We start from the raw sequence: 19,754 nt of genomic DNA on the forward strand, positions 1-19,754 counted from the left end.
ATACTTATATGTACATGCAAGTACATGCATGTACACAGGTGAAGATGATATTCATTTTATGCAAAGAATTCGTCAATATTTATCATTATATTCACAATTTTTTTGTGAAAATATGTTACATATCTTTATCTAGTGTTTGTAAAACATTCTTGATACTTCAATACTTTTAATATTTTATTAAATATTGATAGTAATGTGGAGGCACAAAAAGCAATACTCCATCGTTATAATGGAAATAAACACATGTCCAATGCAGATTTATAGATTACTAGAGGTTCGCCCGTGGTACATATTTCGCAATAAAAGGTAGCCTATGTCCTTTCTCGGGTATCAAAATATCTCCATACCAAATTTCATGCAAATTGGTTCAGTAGTTAAGGTGTGATTGAGTAACAGACAGACAGACAGAGTTACTTTCGCATTTATAATATTAGTATGGATTAAGCTTCCAAATATTCTATGAGACAATCTAAATATAATCATTACTTATTAAGACCATAAACTTTTTATCTATATTGTGGGCTAAACAAAGAAACAAGATAAAAGATGAAGGATATGCAATTTGGTGCAACTGATAATTTGCAAGATTTAGCACAGAATAATTTATTCTTGGACGACATACTCTCTTTATTAAGAATACAATTAAGTAAAAAGTTAAAGTCATCCAACCAATTACTGAATGAAAATACATACATATTCCTATTTACAACTACATAAATACTTAAAGGTATGACATCACCGACTTGACTCGACCCTGTCTTATTTTTGTTCTGTGCGAATATTTACCAATTGAACAAAATAATATTGGTTGTTAATAATCAATTAACATACAGATGTACAAAAAAATCCTAATATACTTGATAAACATAATTTTTGTGCAAAATTGCAGCTTTGGTCTACAACAACATTAAACAAAAAAAAATTAAATCTTTCACAATTTTAATTGAAATGTTATTCACTCTAATCATATGAAATGTTTAGGTAATTTGGAGCTTGTATCTTGTATCTAATTGTAACATTCTGGCATGTGTTTCAATGAATTTTGAATAAGTTGGAGATGATTGTTTTTACTTTGACCAAATATTGTAAGATATGAATATATGTAATTAGAATGTATCTTGTTGAAAAATAATTGAGAAAAAAACACTCTTATATTAGACTAGCCGTCCGCCCCGGCTTCGCCCGTGGTACATATTTACGTTTTCTCTACATAAGAACCATCGTCGTACTTCAAGGAATATAATAAAAAAAGAATTATCGAAATCGGTTCAGCCGTTCTCAAGTTATGCGCTCACCAACACATTTTGGGATTCATTTTTATATATAAGAAGAAGATTTGTTAAGAAACTAAAGCCGCAGACAGACAAGAAATATTGTTATTGGCTTTTTAGTAACTATGAAATACTTTAAATAAAATTAATGTTCTAGATCTAGAATCTAAATAGAGATAGCCTATATTAATGTAATGTAATAAAAATAAGCACATGGCTATTTGTAGATAATGTTTAAATAACATTTTACAGATAATTAACAGATGATAATATATTAAAAGTATTTTTTAGATTAACGTTTTTTGTAGATAGTTAACATAAATTAAAACTACATTCATTCCATCTGTTGTGTAACCATCTGGGTCCCACGGTTTTACTTGCATTGCTCTGCTCCTGTTGGTCATTGCATGATGATGCGCCATAGATGAGCCCTATCATCTCGATATGGGCTGTCTAACACTGAACACTAAATTCTTCAAATTAGACCTGTTGTTCTGGAGATTAGCATGTTCAACAAAACAAACTCGTTGGCTAGTATAATAGTATAGATTAATATTTTCACTTAATATGATTTCGATTGTAAATCTTCTTTACAAATTAGTTAATATTCATTGGTGTTATTATAATTTTAGAAAAATTGTCATGCTTCTATCAATAACAGATTTTTCTGGTTATATTCAATGATTTTCTTATGTACAAGGCAAGCCACATTCTAGTGAGTTATGTTTAAAATTAAAATAAATTATTATATTTCAAATGTTTGAAGGTTTGACACACCCATGCACAAACACCTTATTAGAACTATGAGTCAATGTGTGGGCTGTACAAATAAATTTAGCCAAAGATGCTCTCTAATTTATGGTAATTTTATGCAAAATTACAATGTTGGATTTTTCAAATAATTCCAATTTAAACTTGTAATTTTATTTTTCAGAAATTTACTTATTCCTTAATTTTGTTCATGTGCTGTGAATTTCAAATGTGAGTGTCTTGTATGGTTCATATTGATCATGCTTTGATTCTCAGTATATAAAGCTGTACAAATGTTTTTTATTCTTTTACTTATGGAATAAAACTAAATTAAACTTATCTGTCATTATGCACTGCCGAGTTAGGATGAAAATATTTTTTTTTAATCAATATAGGCTCTTAAAAAGCAAAAACCTTTTACATACCTACATAATAATCTTTGAAATACAAGTGAGTAGTGACTGTCACTTGTAGAATGTTACAGTAATTACAGTGTACATGTCATACTGTGCAAATGCTTAATTAGTCGTGTATTTGGGTTTATGTACGTGTAATGATTAATTTAATTAATATGTTGTTAATTGCTGTTTATTTCAGTTGATGTTTGATGTTTGTCGCAGTCAAAAAGTCATGTCATTATAAGGGTAATTCTATGATAAGAGGTGACTACTACGGAAATCTATGTAAAAGTGTTTTTTTGATCTATGCATTGCTTTTTTGTGCAATGAATCACACCACTTCAAAGCCCTTTATTAAATAACATTACAATTAAATATCCAATTAAAGCATATTTTTGTAAAATTCGTTATAAAATGTAAAAAAGTCCCTACCCTGGCCTGTCCCCTTATCGGTTTCAGCTTAACTAACATACAATACATTCACTCTTTATATTATTTGATAAAGCAAACTATGTTTACCTCAAATTTAAGTAAATACACTTAAATGTTATTAAAGAAAAATTCAACAATATTTGTTTATTTTCAATAATTTTTAAACTTTATTTTTGTCCCGCTCTTTTTGTGTATCTACCCTGGCAATATTCGCACCGCCGCTGTAATATAAAATATCAGACGGCCATATTCCCTAACGCGCTGAGCGACATGTAACGACGTGAACTTAGCAATACTAAGCACAGAAACTGTTAGATCGACGCTATTTGACAGTTGTTCCGACGCGTTCGTGCGGTGTAACGGTTTCGCAAGGTCATTGTGTCTCTCCACTGGTAAGTAATAAAAGTTATAATAATCACTTAATTTATTTGCATTTCCTGTCCGAACTTAGTAATACTGTAATAGTCAAAGCTTGCTTTATTATTAACTAAAACATTTGTTGTGTGAATCAAAATAATTCATTATGTCATGAAAACGTCTTTCCCCTGGCGTATTTCCCCTGGTGAGATTATTGCCAGGGAAGAGACTTACTGACCAGGGGAGATAATATGCATCGTATTTATACTGTTATCATTATTTGGGAATCTTTGTTTATTCTCGGTTTAAAACCGTTAGTGTGAAATGACAGATACGGGCTTTTTAGCCAAGTAACTGCCATTTGAGACTTATTTAAGTAGGTGTGTTGTGAGGTGTTTCGTCACTCTGCATAAACTTTAGCACAATCCTGCAAGTGTTTAAAATGGCTGCTTTTTGTAGATTAATATATGTGTTATGTGGTAATTCTATTAAATTCAAACTGTGGTGTTAGTATTTAGGGACTATTCCTGTAGTGGAAATAACTATCGGTACTATGTATACTTTACTAACATTCCATATTCTGTTTATTTCTTCCTGTAACTCTGTGTATTTATTTATTTTTTCAGTGATGGTTTTAAGTAGGTAATGTGAATTAGGGACTGCAATATCAATAATGTATGCTGGTTTTTTGTTTTTATCATGAATAAAAACAAAAAAATTGGGTCTGTTGTAGTGTATCGTTTTATCTGTTAAAATTGCTCGATCGTAGTACATTTTGTGTGTGTTATTTTCTAATACTTGTAGTATGGTGTGTCTGTGTTTTGAATGAGTTTATATTTGAGTGCTAGCTTTTCATTATTATTATTATTGTTTTAGATTATGGCACCACCGAAAAAGTTAACACGTGAAGAAAAATTACAGAAGAAACGTGAAGCAGAGAAAATACGATATCAAAAGATTAAAAATGATCCAGAAATGAAGATGAACATTGCAATCATTTTAAGCTTGGTGTTATGACATACTCTGTTAATAAAGAATATCGTCTCCAAGTCGAGGATATTTACGGACCGGATACAGAGTCCGAAAATGAGACTCCATTTGACATTCAAAATACAATTACTCCAAAAAATGGCAAACACCAAATAATAGATACTCAACAACCGTCGATATCCAAAAAAATACTAAAGAACGGTGACTTTATTCTAGTCAAATTATTAACCAAAGAAACAGAGTACCGTTATGTGGCCATGTGTACGGGTTTGGAAGAAGATGACGAGATACAGGTCGTTTTTTGTAAAATTGCAGATAACACTGGAAAATTATTCAAAGTTGATGAAAAAGATGTATCATTCATCTCAGAAAGTCAGGTTGTTGAGACACCTACGCCAAATATTGTTTTGAAAGGGCAGAGGATGTTCTACTCCTTCAAAAAGTGTATTTTATAATTAAAACATATTCATTTATTTTCGTTTTAGATTTGAAAAAAGGCTGTAATTAGATAGTATAAAATTAGTGATAAATAATTATTAAAAGTCTGATTTAGGATTAATACGATACCTAGCCTGATTAATAAATAAATACATGTGATAAAAAATGTTGCCTGATTATAAGTTTCAAGTACAATCTTTAATAAAAGTCGATTATTTATATTGTATTCTTTGTTTTATTGCTTCTAATTCTCTCCCCTGGTCAAATACGTATCTACCCTGATCTTCATGTCTCTACCCTGCCTGATGTATTTACCCTGGCCATCAAAAAAGTGACAAAATATCTATAAAGTAACTTGCCCTTACGTGAATAGATACATAAACGGGCCAAAAGTCATGATATATATGTTTGATGGAAAAACTCCAACTTTTCTCCTTAGCCGTCTCCTCAAAAGATGTAAAACCTCTTATTATAGAACCACCCATAAATAAATTTTCTTGACAAGGTGTTTGTAACTAGAATCTTCCCAAAATTTTTGTGTACACATAATAGTACCTACTCTCTTAGATCTTCCAACAATCTTTTGCTTAGTTTCCCTATACACTCGACTAAATATTACACCTCCTGCTTCACTGTCACTGCAATCCGTTTATGGAACAACCTACCTGAGAGAATTTGTTGTGCTCAATCAATAAACTCTTTCAAGAAAAATGCTGAAAGATTATTTCCTTTCCCTCTAATTGTAGTATTTATGTAATTATCGTATTGCTGTTTGTATCTGTAAGTATGTGTATGATATTAGTATATGTATGTATGTATGTGATTATTATATTCTATACGTATATAATATTTATGTATATGTGTTACTATATATTTTATTATTCAAATATTTATAACTCATGTTAATTATTGGCTCACACTACCGAAGTTATTATATTTTTATCCTCTACCCGACGGTTGCCTGGAAGAAATGGCTTATAGCCATAAGGCCGCCCACTGTATGCCGATTGTATCTTTTATTTTGTGTCGTCTTAATCTTGTATTTCCTATACAGTGAAGAATAAATAAATAAATAAATAAATAAATAGTTGGTAGGTTATTTATTCTACTTCCATATTGATTAACCATTTTCATGGTTTTTATTACATCTAGTAGTTAGGCCATTTCATTTTTTTTAAATGGTAGCTGCTCTAATATCACTTCCTCTGTCAGTTATGTGCTGTTATTTTAAAATCTCAGGTGTACTCTATATACCTACCTAGTCATTCTTCAACATGAATTGTATTTTGAAGAATTGAAAATAAATAAAACTTATTCCCTGTACAATCACTTATTTATTAATTATTCTGTCATATAATTAACAATTACTAATGAATACTATGAATTTAGGCCAGTATTTTTGTTAATAAATATTACTCAATAATAACTGAATAAAGTTCACTCAAAGTTACCGTTGATATCACCATATTGTTTTTATTTATAACACCCGCAAAAAGTGTCACAGTCTCAAACAATCATTTCTCAATAGACTAGAAATCTTAACTAAACGCTGCACAATTTCTTAGTTCTTACTTCTTACTCAGAAAGTCGTATTGACTCTTTATGCATAATTTATAACTATGACTAAACATATTTATTTAGGCGATTCGAGAATACAATTTTTCGTAATTTTGGTAGGCATTAATGTGAATTTTTGTCGTAATATTATTGTTCCCAATTCAGGGTACGTAGTACGTACCCCTTTTTTAGTAACGCTGGTTAAGCACAGCTTGGGGGATATCATATTATGTCGCTTTAAAACGAAATCGTTATTTTGTCCTGCATAAACTTTAGATTATGAGAGATAGGAACAGGTCATTCGCGCAAAGAGGGTTTGGTATCTTGATGAAATTTTGCATAAAAATATCCTACTTAGTAAACTTCATCTTTTCGTCCAAATACCACGAGTGAAGCCGCGGGCTAGTGTGATACAAAATAAAAGACAAGGGCATGCATTGGCAATAGAGTCATTATTTATCTATGCATCGTAGATGAAGCCTACGTACTTGAGATTTCTTGGCTGGTCCTTATATAGCGGCGCGTTGACCTTTGTATACTGCATCGATTGATGTTGATTATATTATTGCCTTGCGTGTTATCGAGATTCTGAAATTACGCGTGAAATATTTGAAATTAGGGAATTTTGTGGAAGCCTTCTTTTGCCCTCTCTGTTTTGATGTAAATTGGAGTGATATTGCTGAATGTTAGTTGTTATATTTGACTTCTCTCAGAGGTTTTATTCACGAATAAAACCCAACTTTTATAGACTTATATTCTTTTAGCCAAATTATGGATGTATTACCTGGGTAATATTCATTTAAAAATATGAATGGGATTTAATATCGATACCTCTCTGGTCGTTGGGGCTTTCCTTCCTTTTTAAATTTTTAATATTGAAACGATACTTGAGACGTCCTACTGCTAGAATATTCATGATGACAGTCATAATTCTCAATAAGCAATCGACTGAACATAATATTTTGAGAATAGGAATATGTTTTTGTCGGTAGTTTGGAACACACGGTCTTTTATTAAATAGATTTTTTTTTCGTTTTAGTGTTGTTTTCTTATTCTAGTTCGTTGTTTATTTTTGTATCACACTTTCTATGGAGTAATATTTTTCCCTTTATTTCAAATAACAATTTTATCCCGTAAGCGCATAACCGTGGAGACTAGAAAAAGCCTCAGCGTGGCCTTTTGTACGTATTCTATTTCCATCTTAAGATGTGACCTTGAACCGTTATCAAGATCGGCTTTATTGATTCACTTTCGAGCACTGAGTTTAACATTCCTATGATTTAGTTATTTGGTATTTATAGTCGTATTGATATTCTATGGATGATGTATGAACCTGTTTTTGTTTTAGATTACATCATGGTTTTAATTATTTTTATTACTAGTGGTCCGCCCCGGCTTCGCCCGTGGTACATATTTCGCAATAAAAGGTAGCCTATGTCCTTTCTCGGGTATCAAAATATCTCTATACCAAATTTCATGCAAATTGGTTCAGTAGTTTAGGCGTGATTGAGTAACAGACAGACAGACAGAGTTACTTTCGCATTTATAATATTAGTATGGATAAGAATTTTAATGTAAGGATAACTAGGTAGTACTTATATTATATATTAATTTTTTATTATATTAGGCTATAAGTATATATATTAGGCTATTATTTAAAACTTACAGATAGGTTTGGTAGCTTTAGAAATTTGCACAAAGTTAACATGTTTAATTAAAAGGGAATTATTAAGGACAGTTTAAGTCTCTTGGAGCAGAACAGAAAGTTAGGTATATAATATTTATCAAATATGTACTTACCTAGTACTTCTATAGTCTTGTCTGAGATTAGCATTATGTTTTAAAACTTAGTTACATTGAATTTTTTTGTAAATTTGTATTAGCTATACATTGTCTGTACAATGCAAATCTCGTCTCAGTACGATGGCCAATAATAAAACATTAACTTTATGAAAATGACAATTTCTTGTCAGGTAATGTGACCTTGCCGTGGGTTCAATCAACTGGGCGTGCGATTCGCTAAAGCGAACTTTATCGCAGGTGTTCAGAGTCGGAATTTAATTAGCATCTCTGTTGGTTTTTGTATAATTTGATCCTTATTACGTGGAGATAGAGGTGACGGTCTGTGTGGGTGTCAATTAGGTGTCTCGGAAACTTGGTCGGATGGGGAAACGCTAGGCTCTGCATATTGATGTGAACCCACGGATTATCTTATATGAAATTGCGTCAGACTCTAAAATAAATTACTTGAATCCACATCGACGACCGGCTTGCCTTGAATTGTTTTACAGTTATCGTCGAGCCTTGCAAGAATTTAAAATTGTTTGTAGGGCAGTCTGATTGTCCTTATTGGGACGAGAGAAATGAACGATATTTTGTATCGTAAAGTAGGGCTTAGCTGCAGCTGTGATGCAGTCGTTCGTCGGTCTATGCATGTTCATTTCGATCTCCAAGTTATGTAGGTGAAGGTTTTTCATTAAACTGATGATTATTTCAATGTTGTATGAATGCAGCTAAACCATTAAAATATGGCAGATTAACGCAATTTCAAATAACTGAATCAGGATGTATGAAATAACTAGTACTTATGTAATTTCGAAAATCTAAATTAATTCCTACTGTCCTCTACTTTCAAGTAAAATATTAATTTATCTCATTTGAAGCCAGCACGTAGACTTTTACGAGCTCTATAAATGCTCTACTTGTAATAAGTATTATCTTGTTGTCCTCAATCATTCTTGGGCACCAGAACCTGGGTCAGTTTTAACTAGATTTAATCAAATATTCGATACGACTCGTATTGATCATACAGTACCTATCTAATAATAAGATGATATTAAATATCATCTTATTATTAGATAGGTACTGTATGATCAATACCTACATTGCATACTTACAATACATACTTAAGGCTTATACATGCGCTAATAACCTTGACCATACTTGACGGATCTCAAACCTCTCCCGCTGCACCTTCTTTTTTCCTCGCATTTTGTATTTAAAAAGATACTAATCAGTGAAACAAAATATCCTCGTCAGGGACTGTTGTGTAACTGATAATTTATTAAACATAAAATTTTCAGAGCTCTAAGTCAGCAGGTTACGAAGTTTATAGAGTATTTGCGGAAAAATCGATGACCACGGCACATTTTTTTTCTAGAAATCTATTAACTTTGGAAAAAATTCCTCGCGAGCAATTAAAGATCAAAGACCATCCTATTTTATATATTTTTTTCGGTATTGTGCTTTATGTTGTACCAGACTTTATAGAGGTTGAACATAGTCGAAATTGCCGGGTAACGCCTTAACAATACATACATGATACAATACATACATACATACTTCAAAAATTTTTTGAAGTGGAACTTCTTTAGGCGCATTGGGGGTAAAATTTCAAGGTCACATCATGGCAATACCGTCACGTCATGGAGTCAGGCGAAGATTATGGTATCTTTGAACCTTGTCAAAGAAGTTTCATTTCTGACACGTGTGCTCGGCACACACGCTCTTTTTGTATTTTTACAAAACGTTATTGAACAATAGATATAAAATCACATCGATATTCCGATAGTAACCCTGTATCTGTAAAGCTTTCACGGCCATATGGTGGACCGATTACGATGAAATTTAATACAGCCAATTCACGCTCTGAGTAATTATAAATTATTTTAAGCAAAAAATAATTATTTCACACCTTAACTGTATATTTAGTTGGTGCATATGTATCTCATAGTCATTCAAACTCAAACTCAATTAGACTTCTTCTAGAAACAGTTTTGAATCGTCATAACATATTTTTAACATTTATCACCGATTCAGTAACTATGGAGAAGAACCGGCAAGAAACTCCATAGTTGTCAGTTGATCTTCTTTATTCAATAAAGTAATCGATAAATGAGTCTATCATTTAAATAGCCTTTAAATTAATATATCTGTGAAAGCATATCACATGTTATTGGTATATCTATGGACTTGCTGTGTTATCTCGAGTTTTGCGTCTTATTTTGATAGCGATAAACTGTTTTATACATTGGAATTGTTTTTGAAAACAACCGTCCGTGTTTAGGTGGAGTTTTATTATGTTTATCTGCCTTTTATTCTTCATGTCAGAGTTTTTTTTTTCTGTTTAATAGTAGATTATTTTACGAAGCTTATTTCTGTAACGTTTTCTACTAGGTTAGGTACCTACTTCATACTAGCGAGCTTTAAAATATGTATTTACAATCTCATATCTTAACAGCAATATTATAACAGCTGATAGATAACTGGAATAGCTATCGATTTCTATTGAAAAATAAAATAAGTAGATAGAATATTTTACGTGCCTACTTGAAAATTAGATAAATATAATTTTTTTAAATTATATTTCTTTGAGTACATATTGTAATACAACACATCAAACTTTAACAAATAATGCAGATAAGTATCCTCATTTTTGGAGTTCAGTTAAAAACGGAAGGCACGAAGCTGCCATCGAAAGTATTATTACAATTTGTTAAACTTTAAAAACGCAGTGCAAAATTATAAACTTCACCAGACGACGGCGAGTCTAGCCATTTCGACCAGGTGCACTTTTTGTCCGGTTCAACGACAGCATGCAGCATCCCACAAGATCGCCAGTCATCCAGTTTGCGATACGCTGTGGGGAATGGTTGTTTGATTTATATTCTGCATGCTATACACGCGACGCCTAAATACAATAAGAATCTATTTTAAAATTGTGATTTTCTGCGTATAGAGAAATTAATATTTTTTAAGAGCGTCAGACGTAAGTGCTGTAAAGCATTGGGAGTGTCGTCTTAAATCAACTTTTTCTCAATTAGTTAATAGCATCTTTATAATTTAAAAAAACCTTGTTACTTTGAATCTGATACAGAATACCGTGTAGTAGGTAGTTATATACATACTCGTATTACGTACGTAGCAACAAATAAACTGCTTTCAATTTTAAGCAGAGCAAGTAAACGCGTGTCACCTGACGTCAATATCAGATGTTCTCTTGAAGCCTCGATCCTCAGGCGTTTTGCACGCTCGCTTGCTTTGACCTGAATTCCTGTGGCGTTTCAATAAATGTCTGATGAGACCTCAGCCTGGATCTTAAGCGAAATACGCTAGTACTAACTCCACCTGTGTATTTGGCTTCGTTGGTAGTAGGTAATTAAACTTTCGTGATGCTATCTACCCTAGTTTTTCGTAGAGAAAGGTGATTAACGTTAAATGCTGTTAACTTAATGCTGGTAACGCATTCGAACGATATAACATTGTAGAAACTAGAATGTTAATAATCGTTCCATGTTGATAGAACTATTTACAGAATTCCCTACTTTTAGTGTTTTTTCTAGAAATGTCCACACAAATCACGAAAATGCAACAAGATCTAAATGATTACAAAACACCTGTAAATTATCCATATAACTAGTAATACTTCGATGAAATGTTTTATAAGATGCAAGGTTAGATTCCACAGATTAATACGCTAAGAAATACCACTTTTGTGACCCATTGTTTGTTTACCTTGTAGATTGTAGTCAATAGATGTATTTATACGTTCAATGAATAGCGAGACATTCCTTCATTCATTGTATCGGTTCGAAAGATTCATGTAATGGGTGTTTGGAATGGAAACAATTTGACAAACGCTTCTGGGATGAGTGGAGAATCTTGAAAGCTAGAAGAATATCAATATTAATATGTAAGCTACATCGTTTGTTACTTTTATTATCCTCGTGATAATAATCAAATATTTGACGTAATCAGCTGATCCGAGAATTTTCAAAAGGTACTCCTTCTGAATAGATAAGCATTAAACTTTTTTATTCATGAAAAATCCGCCAATAACTGATAGCCTCCATTGCACCATAAGTTTTACAAACGATACAAGAAATGGCCAATATATCAATCGTATACAGCAATCCGAGCACCGCATTACCATAGCACTCAAAAATATTCCAACATAACTCTGGCATGTCAATACGACCTCTACAATCCACATTTCTCTTTCCCCCTGCGTGCGTAGGTGATCAATACACGTTAACATTATTCATACCGCCTTTGCTTAAACACGGAAATGCTTGGAAGAAAATATTAAAAACATTGGAATCGTCGAGTCCATAAATTGAACTCTGGTTCCTGTATCCTGCGTGCGGTTCTAGCAGCAAGCTATTACCATCGAAAGTGATGACAATTTGAAATAAGTTATAAGTGTTACTTTAAAGATGGATAAACCTAAATTTATTTTAAGTAAGAAACATTCATTTAAAGAAAATGTACATATCTGTCTGAATTATTTGTCTACATTATTTTGTTTCTCAACATCTTCAGTTCAGTTCTTCAACATTCTTTTTGGAATACAAATATTCCCAAAAATCTTTTTCTGACGTATACGTTCCAAAAAGCTTCCCTGAAAATACGCCAAGATTTTCCACTGTATTTGTCACACCAGTTACATTATGGTTTATTAATGTCCCCAACGTAGTATACCTCTTTTGAATCATTTACAATGGGTAATAGTTTCCCCATTCATTGCCACTGAGCGCTCACCTCAAGCGTAGGAAGGATCTAGGTCATACAGTCGTTAAGGGCCAAATTACTATGATGGGTCAGACCAGACGTCTGAGATAGTTTAATTGAATGCGTCTTAAACACGCTAAGGCATATTTTGTATTGGAAAGTTGAAGTTACGAGTAAATATGGATAGTTTGTTTCTACATGACTATCTGGCCATTGAAGATAACTGGAGGGTACAGTGAAGTATGGTTTTTAATGGAACGATTTCAGTTAGTTTGTTTAAAAACTATTCCTTTATGTGTTGTTGTATAAGTTCTTGACCCTTGTTGATCAAAGTATGTCTAAGTATGTGGGTATGGAACGACTAGAATCTTGAAGGATGTTATTGTGAATTCACTTTGAATTAGCTTTAATCGTTTCAATGAGGGCACGAGCTCCTGTCTAGGTCTAGATTGGATCGTTATTATTCATAATAAAAGAAAATGTAGGTAGAGAAAGAAAATAGCTATTTAGAAATGTGAACGTGTTAAATAATAAGTTTAAAACAAATTGAACAACGGAACTGAATTTTACGTTTTTAATTTTACTTTATTGCCATTTCTGAAGCAAGTCTGAAATTCGTTTACAAAAAATAAGGAACGGAAAATTATTGATAATAATCTCAATTTAATAAGTTTCTTTCCTTACATACCTTTCAACTTTTAATTTCATGCCGTTTTGTTTCTTATTTATCGTCAATGAATGAAACGGTAAAAAATACCCACCGCAGAAGTTACTTCGCACGAGTAAAGATAATTTCGAAAAGTGGCAATTTGTATACATTTCCATTTCGTATCATTTAATAAAATTCAATTTATAATTCAAGTTTATTACCACTTTCACTCGTGCGCCGAATGCAGCTGGATTCGTAACGAGTAATAAAAATTATTTTTAAAATGGACCGTTACGACGTTAGAACGGAGGAAAGTAAAATGGTCCGATTTGGGCAACTATTAACTATTGTGGACTCGTATCGTTTATTTTTATACGTATATAATAATTAACTATTTGTGATGGATATTTCGTGTATCATGAAATTCGGGTGCTTATAGCAATTTTGCTGTTGAGTGAACGCGATCCGATTTATTGGTTGTTTCTCTTGATTCATTGCTCCAATTTTAATTCATTTTCGTTTTATCATATTTCATAGAATAGTAAATACAGATGTATATCGTTCCGTATATTCTTCTGCATGTCACTTTAATATTGTAGCATACACACATTCATAAACATTTCTTTTTTCATTGATATCAGTGATATGAGATATCAATTTTAGAGTAGATTTCAAACATGCTATTTTTTTTTTACTTTTCACAAACAGTAACCAGTAGTCACACGCAGTCTAAACGATATGTGTATCGCAAAATGCAGTCTAAAATGATCGATCGACAATCTAAACGCACCCGTATCCGAACCATTGACATTTCTTTCCATTTGCATGGAGTACTTTTGTGGTTTCCAACGTTTTGTACCACCCTCGAGACGTTGCATTCGTAATGCATAATATATATCAGTGCTTATGTAACAACGCCTTGTATGATTTCTTATAACATGTTCGACTCGCATTCTTACTTCTTTCCAATGTTTGTTTCACTGTGTTTGTCAATTGAAAAACCATGGAGCTGATATTGTGTCTGCAAAAAAAGGGATAGAGTAGTATGTGGTCTATGGAATTTTAGAGTTTGGTGGTGACTCATCTTGACCGGTTATCATCAAATATACATGAATGCATAAATTAGTTCATTATTTAGATAAAAAGTAATATATAGCTTAATTTGAATATTATCTGTATGTGTTTAATATTCAATTGGAAATGTAACATCATGGTGAGAATCGTATATGCTCAAATTGCTACATCAGCGGATTACATAAAATTATTACTTATAAGTTTCGACTCATCGTGTTGTGTGTTTATTTCTGGGTGTTGGCCTGCATCAGTCGATTTCTATTACATAATATTTTACTTTTTACCGGCTTCGATTGAATCAACATGTGTTTTGATTTATAATATCCTTGTATTTGAAACTATACTTATTTGTGTAAAAATAAGTACGTAGTATTATTTATTTTGCATTAGCATTTTATGTATTGCCAAAATCAATCTATTTTTTTTTGGCTCATCCTTCAGAATACTACGCTGAGCGTGCAATGAAAAGTGAAAGCAGTTTTATTAGTCTCCATTTCAATATTATCAGGCATTATGTCATATTTTTACATATTATATTACATCTTATCTTTCTGCGAATTCAAGTTTTTAGAATATTCTCCTACATCTATCGAGATGACCTGTAGTACTAGAAGACTACTTCCTAGTTTTCTGAGATTAGCTCTGTCAAACAAACTTCTTGTTCTACTGCTTATAAGCATACATGTACTTGACCATGTTATTTCAATAAAGCTAATTTCCCACCAGAGGCCCTAGACCGAGCGCGTTTGGCGCGCGAGCGGCGCGAAGCCGAGCAGCGCAAGCGGCTGGACGAGCTGCGCGCGCACGCGGCCGCCGCGCAGGCGCAGCGCGAGAAGCGCGACGAGGACAGGCGGAAGCGGCAGGCGGAACAGCGCGCGAGGGATGACGACAGGCGGCAACAGGTGAGCAAGGGACGGATCTCATCAGCTGTTTTTATATGAAAGAAAAAATCATCCAATCATTTTTTATAATATTAATTATATGTAGTAGGCATTTGTGTAAAAGATTGCAATATAGCTACAACTTCTGACAACCAAAACATATACAAAGCACACACCATAAAGCCGATTTCTGAATGGGAGAACAAGAAAATAGATAAGCAGCTTTTAAGCATGGTTTGAGACGTTTTTAAATACTCAATTCAGGAACCGGCCCATAAGCACGTAAAGGTGCTTTTCTACCAATAATGTGTGATGATGTGTAGCGAGGAATGTGTTTGTAAATAACCAATAGTATCGCTTCAAACGCTAAACGCTTCAAATTAAATGAAGCGATATGATTGGTTAGTAACAAACACATTCCTCGCAACACATCATCGTACATTATTGGTAGAAAAGCACCTTTACGTGGTTATGGGCTGGTTTCTGAATTGAGTATTTAAGAACGTCTCAAACCAAGCTTAAATGCTGCTTATCTATTTTCTTGTTCTCCCATTCAGAAACCGGCCTTATGGTGTGTGCTTTGTATATTGTTTTGGTTGTCAGAATTGGGCCGCCAATTGCAATGTCCTCAAAATTAAGTAGGTATGCAATCTTTTACACAAATGCCTACTAATATTATAAAGAAGGAATAGATTTTCTCTTTCATATTAAAATAGCTGATGATATAGTTTGAATAAACGCATAGGCTACCTACCCGGGAACCATGCGAGTAACGCCGCGGATTTCTGCTAGGTAGCACATTCAACATGTTTGTGCGAATGTATTGAGATGTCAGGCAAAATGTCTTGTGTTATAGAGGAGGCCATTTTGTGAATGAAGTAAAATTAAGAGGCAAATGTTAAAGGATAGTGACCCTGGTATACGCTTGTGTCCTTTAACCCGGCATACAATATGTAACTAATCATGTGTGCCGTTTATTTCCTTCAAATGCAATGGGCATTGAGTTGTCAGTTACATGGTGAATAGGGAAATATGGCTGTTTATAAGTTTCTATGTTTTTGAGGTGGTCCGTCCGTAAAAGATTACAATTTTGCAGAGACGCATATCACAGCATATAATATGTACACTTGAGCAGGCTTACCAAAATTTATTGATAGACTCTTCCATGTCATGGTGTTATTATAAGTTCGCTGTAATTACTAATTATTCATTTACCTACGTAACGATAAGTTTTTACTTTCTGATATGATTTCAAGATTATAATAATAGTGATATAGATCTGACATAAAACTGATGGAAGAGGGCAGATTTTTTCACTGCATTATGCGTATGGGCTATAATTTTGGCCTATAGGGAAAGATTAGCACCTAAATTGGCTCTTATCATTGAATTGTACTATGGGAAACTGCGGCTTTCAACTCTTTTATGGTGAGAAGGGAAAAGTATAATAGGCATTATGGTAAATAAAGCGTTCTGCTATAAATCTTAATATGATCGTGAATATATTTTCAATTTGGCCTTGCTAAATTTGTTAGACACTTTCAAGTTTTTACCTGACAATTTACAAATTCGAGTATATTGAAAGCAGTATACAATTTCAACTGCAGATTGTTTTTAATTTTACAGCAAACAATTTTTTTTACATTCTTATTAAATTTTTAGATTTGGCTTTTAAATTTATTGGATCATCAACAATGACTTTATTTGTCGACGTTATTAATTTTTTTTAATATACGAAGTAACTCGTTCGAGATCCAAGATCCTATATTATGTAGTAGGTACCTATCTATTAATGTGCATTGTGCCAAGTATTACAATATCACCGGCCTTTGCGTATACAGTAAAGTGCAACTTTCTCTACTCTAGTTATAATATAGCGTTTACGTACGATAGTGAAAATTAGAAAATTGGAAAGTGAAGCTATTAAATGTGATAGAATCATGAGTTGCTTGTTATAAAATTATAAAAATACACACTGTTGTGATTATACACGATTATGTGGGGTTGATCTAGTGTTTATCATGTTCTTGGTATTTCTTATATCGTCACCAAATAACTAATTGAAATAATGCGTAGTCTACATTGATTTGTATTATAACAAAGTGCGCTAACCATAATTTGAAGTTATTCCCTTTCCATTCGTCAGGATTTTGTCATGCCAGTATTTGATAAGCTAACGAGCAGGTGAAAAGTACCTATAGAATGTATGTTTATTAATAAATTAGTTTTCTGTTAGTATAAGTGACTTCTAGAATATTCCAAAAATTACACGCTTCGTTGGTTTTATGATGACGATGCTTAGTAAACGGAAGCGTTTATGTAAATTACATTTTTCAATTTACGATAGTAGCGTCGAACGGTCTTGAAGTTTAACGGGATCGTTGAGAGGTTTTTATTTGTTTGGAACGCTCGAAAATGGCTCATATAAAATTAATTGTTCGAAATAAACTATTTCAGTATTGATTTAAATTTGAAAAATATAAAATTGGTACAAGTATTGGTCCCTGAAGCGGGACACATGTATCTTTTGAACTGATGATATGAAAAATTCTGCAAGAAAGTGTCCTCTTATAGTTCAAGACTACAAAAACATTTATAACATTAATACAGACCTACACCAAGGTCACAGCGAAACCGAAACCGAAAAATAATTAAAATTATCAAAGGAATTCTACATTTATTATATATACGAAGCATTTCAGTTTTAATGGCCATTACGTTCAAATATGACTGCAGTGAGATCAGAGGTGAATGGAATGGAATTCTGCAGATCGTCGATAAGGCTGATAATAATTTATTAGTAGCGTAGCAGTATTGCGGAGGAAAACTATAGACCTATATATTCTCTACTAGTTGTGCCCTGTGGTTTTACCCGCATTGCTCCGCTCCTGTTGGCCTTAGGGTGATGATACCTATATAGCTTATAGCCTTCCTCAATAAATGGGCTATCTAACACCGAAATAATTTTTCAAATCTGACCAGTAGTTCCTAAGATTAGTGCGTTCAAACAAACAAACAAACTCAGAGAATCGGCCAACATCTATTTTTCATACACCTTAGTGATAAGAGTAGAACAACGTTTGCTGCGGGACAGCTAGTATTCTATAGAATATAGAGATATAATATGTCCGCATTGACAAAAACACTGGCTGCAATGAAATCTTCACCGTTATTTTGCTTGCCCCGATTTGTTAGGCGCCAAACGCTTTCTAACTTTGAAATGTTTTGATTTTTTTTGGATGCATAAGTCTGGGAGATTTAGTGTTCGTTGTGCAAGATAGAGGGGACTTAAAAAGTTGCTGATGAACATGATCATTGATTATGATGAACATTAATTTGTGAAACAAATGGAAAAAAGCCTCAAATGACTTTTCACCCAAACGCTTCGTTTCTATGCTCACCGATAAACATATGATCGTTGTTTCTAACGAGGTTAATAAATTATATCAGTTTTTTTTACTAGATATAGGTATATCTAATGCAGTGTGAAAAGCAGAAAGATACATTGACTATGAAAATGACATTATAACGCAGATTTAATGCCTAGACTGAAGTGTTATGTAATCAGTAAGCCTAAGTCCATTAATTAAATACGATTATAGTAAAATCTGACACGTCCAGTGTCGCATCACATGTGCTTAGTTTGACACATCTCCTTAATCGTGTAGGAGATGATACAAGAACTAGTGCCCTGGCTTCGCCCCTGGTACATATATAACCTAGCACTCATGAATTACCTACATATCCAACGGTGACAAACAAACAAACTTTTCAGCGTTTAAACAAACAAACTTTTCAGCTTCGTAAATATAGATGAAGATAGCGACAGTAGCATATAATTTAGAGACTGAACGATACTTGAACTGAAAAGCATTCGATTCAAGTGAAGTAATGAAGAAGAATGACCTTCTAAAGGAAAATCACCGACCTTGGCCAAACAGGTTAATTCCCAATTGAAACGGGATAATTTATGAAGCTCTCAGGGTTCACCTGAAAATCTAATCAACAGTCTTAATGCTCCATAATAAATGCCTCAACGTGACACTATAAGATGAGATAGAATATATGGATGTTAGTTTCATTTTAGTTGCGAAGGTCTTTCTACCAATGTCGTGATTATGTCAACACTTATATTCTTGTTACTTGTCTGCTTCATATGGCGAAAGATGAATTAGTTCAATAACTGCAGAAGACCTAAGTCCCATTCGCTTAACAGTTTATATTACGTAGCTGTATATTATATTACGTAGCTGTATATTAAAAACACTCGTATTTATCTTGCATAAGCGGCAATTAAACGACGTTCCTCGTTCCTCCGCAAAAGAACCCTTGACTTACTTGTCTCTGAATGGAGAAATGCTCTTATTTTATGTCAACTGTTGCGTTAATAATTTTGTCTTTGAGACTCCAAGGCCAGCTCTTTAGAGCTGAAATGTAGGCGTGCCAT

At 33.0% G+C, this 19,754-nt stretch overlaps 2 protein-coding genes across 3 annotated transcripts in view; one reads left to right on the plus strand and one right to left on the minus strand.

Moving 5' to 3' along the window:
- Positions 1-19,754, minus strand: part of Cortactin (cortactin) — a 444,169-nt gene that overhangs the window by 215,744 nt on the left and 208,671 nt on the right. The gene's annotated exons all lie outside the window — the stretch shown is intronic.
- LOC149899816 (uncharacterized) overlaps positions 1-19,754 on the plus strand; it is a 55,108-nt gene that overhangs the window by 754 nt on the left and 34,600 nt on the right. For both annotated transcript variants that reach the window (XM_090114068.1, XM_090114069.1), the window contains exon 2: positions 15,153-15,328. In XM_090114068.1, the coding sequence (XP_089970194.1) occupies positions 15,153-15,328 (176 nt within the window). The remainder of the gene's footprint in view (positions 1-15,152; positions 15,329-19,754) is intronic.

The sequence above is a fragment of the Colias eurytheme genome, chromosome 20 (genome assembly GCF_061535395.1).
Source record: "Colias eurytheme isolate Ceu_HAF_F1 chromosome 20, ilColEury1 Martin Lab GWU primary, whole genome shotgun sequence".
Lineage (NCBI taxonomy): Eukaryota > Metazoa > Arthropoda > Insecta > Lepidoptera > Pieridae > Colias > Colias eurytheme.